The sequence below is a fragment of the Anolis sagrei genome, chromosome 2 (genome assembly GCF_037176765.1).
Source record: "Anolis sagrei isolate rAnoSag1 chromosome 2, rAnoSag1.mat, whole genome shotgun sequence".
Classification (NCBI taxonomy): domain Eukaryota; kingdom Metazoa; phylum Chordata; class Lepidosauria; order Squamata; family Dactyloidae; genus Anolis; species Anolis sagrei.
Window position 1 is genome coordinate 162013895 of NC_090022.1, and position 9999 is coordinate 162023893.

The following is a 9999-nucleotide window of genomic DNA, read 5'->3' on the forward strand; positions in this document are numbered from 1 at the left end:
ACTTCACCCCTGTGCCAGCAGGACTGAAGATCGACAGGTCGCAGGTTCAAATCTGGGGAGAGGCGGATGAGCTCCCTCTATCAGCTCCAGCTCCTCATGCAGGGACATGAGAGAAGCCTCCCACAAGGATGATAAAAAAAATCAAATCATCCAGGCATCCCCTGGGCAACGTCCTTGCAGACGGCCAATTCTCTCACACCAGAAGTGACTTGCAGTTTCTCAAGTCGCTCCTGACATGACAAAAAACAAAAACAAAAAAACCTCCAATATTAGTTGAGAAAATATAATTTCAGCAAATGCACCTTGTTACACAATGATGTCTTCTTCTCTACATGACCATTAATATCAATTACTTTCAAAATAAGTACTTTACAATTAAACAGGAAATAACCCTTTCAAACCAGAAATAGAAAAAAAATCAAATTTTGTTACATAGTACAATAGGCTTCAGTTTCTATCCTTTATGTAGATGGAAATAGGGCATTTTAGAATCTTGATTTTGAGGTCTGTTACAAAACAATGTGCTAAACAAAGGAGAATATAGACAGGGCTAGACATTATTTTAATCATGTGCAAAGTGGCTTTATTACTGTCCTATTGGTTGTTTTTTTTAAAAAAACAAACAACAAAATGAGCTTCCTGCTGAAGTTGGGTAGGGTTGATGCATTTTTATATCCAATATTATTTGTCTCTGTAGTAGTACTGAATTGGCTAAATCCACAAGAAAACAAGTTAACCTTCAGAAACTTGATTTTTGTGGCTGCCACAAGCTAGGTTGAATTGGTTGAGACTCTTGAGATATTCATTGCAAAACAATAGCAAAGTGTGTTGCAGGATTATTAAAATTTTGTTTAAATGCCAGAGGGGGATTTAAGGCAGTTTCTACTCCCAGATGAGGGGCATCACATTAACCTAACTTAGAACTAGTGTAGACAAAACTGTTGTTCCAGAAATCTAATGTTCACTAAAATGATACACCTAGAGTGTGCTACTTCAAATGGTACACAAACTGCTTCTCCATACAAAAATATTCCCTCTGCATAAAAACCTACGATGCCAGAAGAAAGCATCCTGGCCTATCATTCTCCCTAACATACATAATGTCTTTCTGTGTGCATGGGTTTTATGTACCTACCTAATGTGCACATATTTGGTTTGGACATGTGTATGTGAGTCCTCACATGAGAAGACTGACTGACTGACTGACTGACTGACTATCTATCTGACTATCCATCCATCCATCCATCCATCCGCTACTTGCAGTCAAGTTTACCGTTGAATCAGAAGCTGTACATCATTAAGAAATGTATTCATACTGTAGAGTTAATACAGTTGGACACCACTTTAACTGCTATAATGCATTGTTATGGAATCATGGCAGTTGTAGTTTGGTGCGGCACCAGAACTATTTGGCAGAGAAAGCCTAAAGACCTTGTGAAAGTACAACTTCCACAATTCCATAGCATGTAGCAATGGCAATTAAAATGGTGTTGCCCTGCTTTAATACTATAGTATAGGTTCAGCCAAGATAGCATTCTTCCAAATGCATCTTGCTCCTTATGCATTACCAGTAGGAAAATGGCTAGCATGCTGGAGTGGGGCAGCTGCTTTTTCCTCTCTGCAGAATTACCCTTTCATGGGCAAGATCAAAGTCCATCAATTTGGTCCCAAAACCTGCCTTTGATTGATACATCAGTATATATATTACATGTATGGCAATGTAGTAGAATGTGGAAGTTGAGGCTGGGAACATCAAGTAAGGTTCTTCTTGAATTATTTGTTGGAAATTATTTCCCATTATATTTTTACCCTAAAAACAAATAAAGAACAAAACATCTCTTATGGGTTTTTGAGAAGTAAACCAATAGGACCGAGGAGAAATGTGGAATACTGTACACTCCATTGTTTTGACGAAGGCAACAGGGCACACGTGTAACACCTTATTGTTGTTCTAACCCCCAATACTGTATTGGCAAATAGACTTTCTTTCATATGTTTATTTTTCAGGACAGTTAGGATGTACCTACTGTAGAATCGACCAAGTCTGACACTACTTTAACTCCTTCCTTAGGCGATCCCTCATTGTCCGAGTAGGATTGTCTTCCAAGATCGGTGTACTGGCGGTGGGTCCTTAGGTGACTGTGGAGCCCTATTCGTGATCTGCATCTTCTCCCGCAGTGAGGGCATCGGTTTCCAGGTGGAAGGCAATCTCGGTTGGGGTTGGCTTGACGCGCCTTCCTCTTGGCACATTTCTCTCTTTCGCCCTCCATTCATGCCTCTTCAAATTCTACAGCACTTCTGGTCACAGCTGACCTCCAACTGGAGCCCTCAAGGGCCAGGGCTTCCCAGTTCTCAGTGTCTATGCCAGAGTTTTTAAGCTTGGCTTTGAGCCCATCTTTAAATCTCTTTTCCTGTCCACGAAATTCCGGTTTCCGTTCTTTAGTTCGGAGTACAGCAATCTGTACAGGTAATTTTTAGAACAGTTGTAGTATTTTTATAGTGAAATACACACAAAAATTCTGTTGGACAACTTAGTTTAAAACAGGAAGCTGTAATAGAAAGTCACATCAATATCCATATCTACATATAGCCATAACAAAGATTTAGTGGCTTAAGTGTTGCTTTAAACTCCACTTCCCTTGGACTCTAACAAAAAAAAAAGTCTTAATAGGTTACACCTACAGCAAAGTGTTGAAGGTACCGAAGTAAGTGGACTGCCTAGATGACATCAACAGAAAAATAAAAATATAAAGAACTCTAAGAACGACGAATCAACCAGAAATAAGTCATAAAGGAGATAAGGACCTGATGTTCAATTTTTTGTTTGAAGCATCATAATGCATTTTGATTTTTTTTAAAAAATAAGGGTACAATAAAGAATATGGATGCACATTTAGGATGCTAACATCCTTCAGGAAGGGAATCTCATGTCTAATATCAATTCAGATACCAGTGCTGACGTGGAAACCATGCCTTATGTCTGGGAAATTGGTTCATAAGTTAGGAGGAAGCAAAATGGCAGAAATCCATTTTGTTTTTGTTTCAAATGTCAGTTGTCTGCCCCCCTTCTGTTATCAGGAAGATTCTTCCCAAAATGGAAACGGAACTCCTGAAATACTAATCCAAACAACTCCCCACCTAACCTCCCAGACTTCAAAATGAAAACAGAACGGATTTCTGCCATTTCACTCACCCTTCATCCATATACAAGAGGCCACAAGAAAAGGAATCTTTGTATTCCCACTACTTTCACCTCCACCCTCCATTTCCTACTCTCTGGAGCTTGCTCTTTACTTAGAATAGTCAGTTCATAGTTTCCAGGTCACTTATGTGTGTCTCTTCAAATGCAAGGAAAGGTGGTCTGAGCGAGAGAAAGCACGCTGGCAGAGGTGACACTTGAATGGGCGCTGCCCAGTGTGTTTGCGATAATGGCGGGTCAACTCATCTGAGCGGGCAAATTTCCAAGTACATCCTTCCCATGTGCACTGATAGGGCTTCTCACCTGCAAAAACAAGCAGACAAAAACCTAGCAAGTATAATTGTATCATGTAATTACCAGGGTGGGGAGTCTCCTAGGGAACCATGCTCGTGGTTGTGATTCTTTGAAAGGAACCACAAAATAAGAACTCAATATATAGGATTCTTCCAATCCCAGCCTTGCCAATGAGCCCAGATCACAACTTGAGAAAATATGTTATCTTTTAAGAGGGATTATAATTTCCAGAATCTTTCAGACAGGATCATGCTGGCTGGGGCAACCCAAGGCACATCTACACTGACCACTTAAGTCAGTTTCAAATCAGCGTTGAAGAAAGTGGTTTCGCTGTGTAGATGATTATACAGTAAATCCTGGAACTAGTTTGAAACCCGGATGATTACACAAACAACAGACCACATATGGGCATTAAGAGTTTTCTTTTGTGTTTCACTGTGTTTGTAGTCTATCTTGAAGGTAGCTTGGAACTACATTAAGTGGGCTCTTAGAATCATTGGTCCCAAAAAGAAACTTTTACAAGGTTGTTGTAGGTTTTTTCGGGCTATATGGCCATGTTCTAGAGGCATTCTCTCCTGACATTTCACCTGGATCTATGGTAAGCATCTTCAGAGGTAGTGAGGTCTGTTGGAACTAGGAAAAAGGGCTTATATATCTGTGGAATGACCAGGGTGGGACAAAGAACTCTTGTCTGCTGGAGCTAGGTGTGAATATTTCAACTGACCACCTTGATTAGCATTTGATGGCCTGGCAGTGCCTGGGGCAATCTTTTGTTGAGAGCTGATTAGATGTCCTTGTTTGTTTCCTCTCTGTTGTTTTGCTGTTGTAATTTTAGAGTTTTTTAATACTCTAAACAGACCTCACTACCTCTGAGGATGCTTGCAATAGATGCAGGCTAAACGTCAGGAGAGAATGCCTCTAGAACATGGCCATATAGCCAAAAAAAAACCCCTACAACAACCCAGTGATTCCGGCCATGAAAGCCTTTGACAATAAACTTTTACAAGTTTTCACTGCACAATGCAACATCTCACATTTTAGTACTGGGCATGGCAGACTGATGACATGTACCAAAGCACTGGTGGAAAGCATTACCAAAGGTAATAAACTCTAGCACAACCCCTTGAATACAATGTTCTTTAAGGAGTAGTAAAGGGATGGCAAGATAGTCAATTTATTTTGCATATCAACTTTCATTCCCGCTATTAGCACGGGGGTTCTGGAAACTGTGGGTCAAAAGCAATTTCTCCAACCTCTGTTGGAGTTATTGTTTTTTTCTTTACCTGTGTGAGTGCGCAGATGAGCCTTTAGATGGGAGCTCTTGGTGTATGTCTTGCCACAGCTGGGATAACTACAGGTGTGGCTCACAAGCCGTTTGCGTGGCCAAGACTTGGGCCCCTTCTTAGTCTTTGATGCCGATTCCTTGGCAGGCAAGGGAGGTGTCAAGAGGCCCAAAACAGGCAAAGGAGGCAGTGCCTGCTGAGCTTGGTATAGTTGGACTCGGGCTTGGCACTGGCTATAGTAGAAAGGATGGTAGCCATTCAATAGGCCATAGTTCTGTGGTTGGGATACTATAGGTGGTAGGTGACTGTAAGAAGCTTGTTTGCCCATCTGAGCAGGATGTACATAAGCTTCGTAGGTCATCTGGTAATATTGCCCATGGGCTCTGTACTTTGGCTCCCCATGATACTGATGTTCCACGGGAGCAGTAGCCCAATAATCAGTCTGGGCAAGGAACTGCTGCATCTGACTACAGCATTTACTCGGATACACCATTTCCAGAGCAGAGTTATGTGTGTTAGGAATATAGTCCACAGAGTTCTCTCCTGGTAAATGTTTGCTATCCAAGTTTGGGGCTCTGGGAGCATCCAGAGTCCGGCTGCCCTCTGGGAACCACTGTTTAATTTCCTCCTTCTTCTCCTGAGTAAGTGCTTTTGGGCAGAGAGCAGACATTGAAGATTGTTCTGACACTGAAGGTTGTTCTTCTTGATCCCCATGATCAGAACTGGCATCTTGCTCGGAGGGACAGAAGCTTCTCAAGAGGACATCAAGGTCCCAACAGCTGTCATCACACTCTTGCTTGATTTGCTGAACTCCTTCAGGTTGGGTCACCCCCAGAGGTGAAGCGTCTGGAGAATCCTTCATTTCCCACCACTAGAATATAAATGAAAATAGTAGAGTGTATTAAAGTTGGCACCAATGTGGTGCATCACAATTAGAAACTGAAAAGCCAAAACTGGCTTCGGCACTGCTTCTGAAAATTCTCAGTGAACTTAAGAAACAGAGGAAAGTTACACCTAACTTGTACACAAACACACTCCAGAGGCTCCAAAGACTTAGCCTAGAGCCTGCCATTAAGGTGCAGATAAGGAGCCCCTTATCAGCACCTTACATAAGCTTCTATTCTGCATCTGAGATAGGCAGGACCTTATTATCGCACCAGACAGTGTGAAAGTCTTTCGAGGCAGGAGAAACACCATTCATTGATGACATTTGTATTTCCTGAAGCAGTCTTGGAGAAGTTATAATTTTGGACCACAATGCCAAATCTCCTGAACAAAAACTACAACTCTAGGACAACCAGGCTATAGCTGACTGTGCTGGTTGAGGGATTCTGGGAGTTGCAGTTCAAAATAAATTTGTCCACGTGCTGTTTCGAATACATCTTTGCTCCTTCCTGCTTTCTGGTGTACATGGACTTTTGCATTCCTGGATACAGATGTAATCACTATTCCAGGCTAAGTCTATAATAGGCATTCATGTTGTTTAGGATGTGTGGAGAGCACAGGCAAGACATTTAATCATCAAAGCAAATCTGCACTTTGTTGATGCCTTTTCTCCAGCTGTTAAGTCTGAAAGCAAATTTTAGTATCTGGGGCAGAAATCCCACAAATGTTTTTTTCATTCCCTGGCAGTAAAACTATAAAAATTAATTAAACAATCATCCCACCCTGGTCATTCCACAGATATATAAACCCTTTTTCCTAGTTCCAACAGACCTCACTACCTCTGAGGATGCTTGCCATAGATGCAGGCGAAACGTCAGAAGAAATGCCTCTAGAACATGGCCATATAGCCCGAAAAAACCTACAACAACCAAATTAATTAAACAACCAATATACGTCTCTCCTGGAATTTGCTGATATGTATCAGGGAAGGCAGGGTAGTGAACAGAACAGAAATGGAAGTGAAACATAGATGGAGACTCAAGTCTTGAAGTCTGACTGAATTCAATTTTGCCATCATTCTGGAACCGGGTGAAAACATGTTAATTCCCTAATGTTTTCTGGGGTTACTTTCTTTTCTACAAACCTTCCCATACACATGGTCTAAATAATTTTAAACTATTTTAAACTAATTTAATCAGTTTAGTTTGTTAATTCATTTAATATGTTTTTACCCTTTTGAGATCATTTTTATTGTTTGTTGTTTCTTTTTCCTTCCTCCTTCCCTCCCTTCATTCCACAGTTTCATCCTTCCTTGCCATTTGTCTTTCCTTCCTTTCCTCTTTCCTCCCTCCTTCATTCCTTCCTTCCATTTTTCTCTTTCACCCTTCCATCCTTTCCTCACTTTTTGCTTTCCTTCCTTGTCTCTTTCCTCCCTCTTTCTCCTTCCTTCCTTGCCTTTCCTTCCTTCCTTCCCTCCCTCTTTCTCCTTCCTTCCTCCCCTTTTGTCTTTCTTTTTTCTCTTTCCTTTATCCTTCCATTCATTCCTTTCTTCCTTCAATCTCTTTTTCCTTCCTCCTTCCCTCCCTTCATTCCACTGTTTCATCCTTCCTTGCCTTTTGTCTTTCCTTCCTTTCCTCTTTCCTCCCTCCTTCCCTCTGTCCCTCTTTCTCCTTCTATCTCTTCCTCCCTTTCATCTTTCATTCTCTCTTTCCTTCCTCCTTCATTTCTTCCTTCCATTTTTCTCTTCCACCCTTTCATCCTTCCCTCACTTTTGCCTTTCCTTCCTTCTCTCCTTCCTTCCTTCCCTCTTTCTCCTTCCATCCTTCTCTCTTTCCTCCCTCTCTCCCTCTTTCTCCTTCCCCCCTTTCCTTTTGTCTTTCTTTTTTCTCTTTCCTTTATCCTTCCTGTCATCCCTTCCTTCCACCCATCTTTTTTCCTCCCTTCTTTCCTCCCTTCCACTGTTTCATCCTTCTTCCTTCACTTTGTCTTTCCTTCCTTTCCTCTTTCCTCCCTCCCTTTCTCCTTCTATCCTTCTCTTCCTCCCTTTCATCCTTCCTTCCTTCATCTCTTCCTCCCTTCCATCACCAAGCAGCCAATCCTCCTAGCAGGGAGTGCTAGCATGCAGCCCCAAGTTAGAAAGTTTGCCCATGTCTGTTCTACAGTGTAGATGCAAGTATAGTTACAGGAATAAAGATCTTAAATTCATGTGCCTCATTTTGCCAGAATGATTTCAGAAAATGCAAGAATATTATGCATTCTTTTTTTTAAAAAAAAAACCTCTTAACAGACCCAATAATCAGCCTTTCTTCCTCCCATCTGCTGTCTCCTTCCTTTCAGCAATGTTTACTAGTTTAGGCAAGGTTTCACCTGCTGAGAAAAGACACCCTGTTGTGCTAAGTACTATCCTCAGGTAGATAATAACACTATGTAACACGATTTTTTTGTTCCTGGGTTATAAATGTCATTTCCTAATTGGTTCTATCATAAAAAAACATGGAAAAAATTGATTTAATTGCAAAAACTTTGTTTTTCTGCGTATATTTTGCTATAGTTTTTCAATAAATATCTCACAGAGTCTCAACCCATTCAACATAGTTTGTGACTGCCACAAAAACAAAGTTTCTGAAGTATAACAACTACTTTCAAAGTAAGTACCAAACAATTAAACAAGAAATAACATAGTGTAATTTCTTAAAAGACCCATTGACACTTCTACCCAAAGGGAAGTCTTGGCTGTATCCAAGCAAACACATGACATACATATTTAGCAAACATCACATATACACATACACTTCTCACCTCTGTGATTTCAGACTGGACTTCTTGGAAGTGGTTAAACCCCGCCAGTATACCAACTGAGGGCAACACAGTTTCCACAAATGCCATGGTCTATAGATACCAAACACACTACGAAAAAAGAGAATAAAGCATGTATTGGATAGTGATAGGATAACAGCAGAACTAATTGAAATGTGAGCAAACTTTTTCTCCTTTTTTGGTTCACAGGCACAAATGGCTTCTTCACTCTCACCTATGCTTTCCACTCCTACTTAAAAAGCAAAACTTTGTACTTTAAGTCTTACCGTTCACAACTTTCCTTTTTTGGCTCTTGCACTCATTTGCCAGTTTGGAGGGGTGGAGAAGACTTAATGGAGCCAACTGCACCAATCAGAAGGAGGGAGGGAGTGGCTGCCCAAACCACTTGGTGGAATTGGATTAGGATTAATTACTTTAGAGCAATTTAGCAACACTTTTATTGGTGCCTTTTTTTTTTGGGGTAAAGATCCAAGTGAAAAAGGTGAAAATCAGCACCCAGCCCTAACCACTTTCACTCAGAAGTCAATAGGATTCTTTCCAAGTGGGTTTCTTTCTTGAGGATTATGCTCCGAATCATATAATTCCCAATGGAAAGCCTTCAAAGTAAGAATGTTTGGATGCAATGTTTTGTTGTTGCTGTGTGCCTTTAGGTTGTTTCGAAGTTATAGCGATTCTGCCATTGGGTTTTCTTGGCAAGATTTGTTCAGAAGGGGTTTGTCATTGCCCAGTGTGGATCACATCTCACCGCACTAAAACAGTACTTACTTACTTACTTTTACTTAGGCAATCCCTCGTTGGACAAGTAAGATGGTCTTCCATTATGTGTTTCCTTGTGGGTCCGTAGGTGGCTGTGGAGCCCTATTCTTGACCCGCATCTTCTCCCGCAGTGAGGGCATTGGTGTCCAGGTGGAAGGCGGTCCTGGTCGGGGTTGGCTTGACGCGCCTTCCTCCTGGCACGTTTCTCTCTTTCCCCCTTCACTCGTGCCTCCTTGAATTCTGCAGCACTGCTGGTCACAACTGACCTCCAGCTGGAGCGCTCAAGGGCCAGGGCTTCCCAGTTCTCAGTGTCTATGCCAGAGATTTTAAGGTTGGCTTTGAGGCCATCTTTAAATCTCTTTTCCTGTTCATCAACGTTCTGTTTTCCGTTCTTAAGTTCAGAGTAGAGCAACTGCTTTGGGAGGCGGTGGTCAGGCATCTGGACAATGTGGCCAGCCCAGCGGAGTTGATGGCAGAGGACCATCGCTTCAATGCTGGTGGTCTTTGCTTCTTCCAGCACGCTGACATTTGTCCGCTTATCTTCCCAAGAGATTTGCAGGATTTTCCGGAGGCAGCGCTGATGGAATCGTTCCAGGTAGATGTGGCTCTTAATGAGACATGCCACACAGAGGCGGCCCTAGGTAATTTTCAATGGTAAGCAAACAGTATTTTGCCCCCCCCCCCTCAACCAATCACTGATATATATTTTCTGTTCGTCGTGGGAGTTCTGTGTGCCATATTTGGTTTAATTCTATCATTGGTGGA

The 9999-nt window shown here is 41.7% G+C and overlaps 1 protein-coding gene across 1 annotated transcript; it reads right to left on the reverse strand.

The window, feature by feature from the left end:
- Nucleotides 1–2535: 2535 nt before the first annotated feature.
- Nucleotides 2536–8773, reverse strand: KLF1 (KLF transcription factor 1). Its single transcript, XM_060760900.2, has 4 exons — nucleotides 8745–8773; nucleotides 8461–8568; nucleotides 4777–5647; nucleotides 2536–3502 (listed from the first exon to the last, which is right to left on the reverse strand). The coding sequence occupies exons 2-4, from the start codon at nucleotides 8545–8547 to the stop codon at nucleotides 3327–3329; spliced, it is 1134 nt and encodes a 377-aa protein (XP_060616883.2). The 5' UTR covers nucleotides 8548–8568; nucleotides 8745–8773; the 3' UTR covers nucleotides 2536–3326.
- Between the last annotated feature and the right edge of the window lie 1226 nt (nucleotides 8774–9999).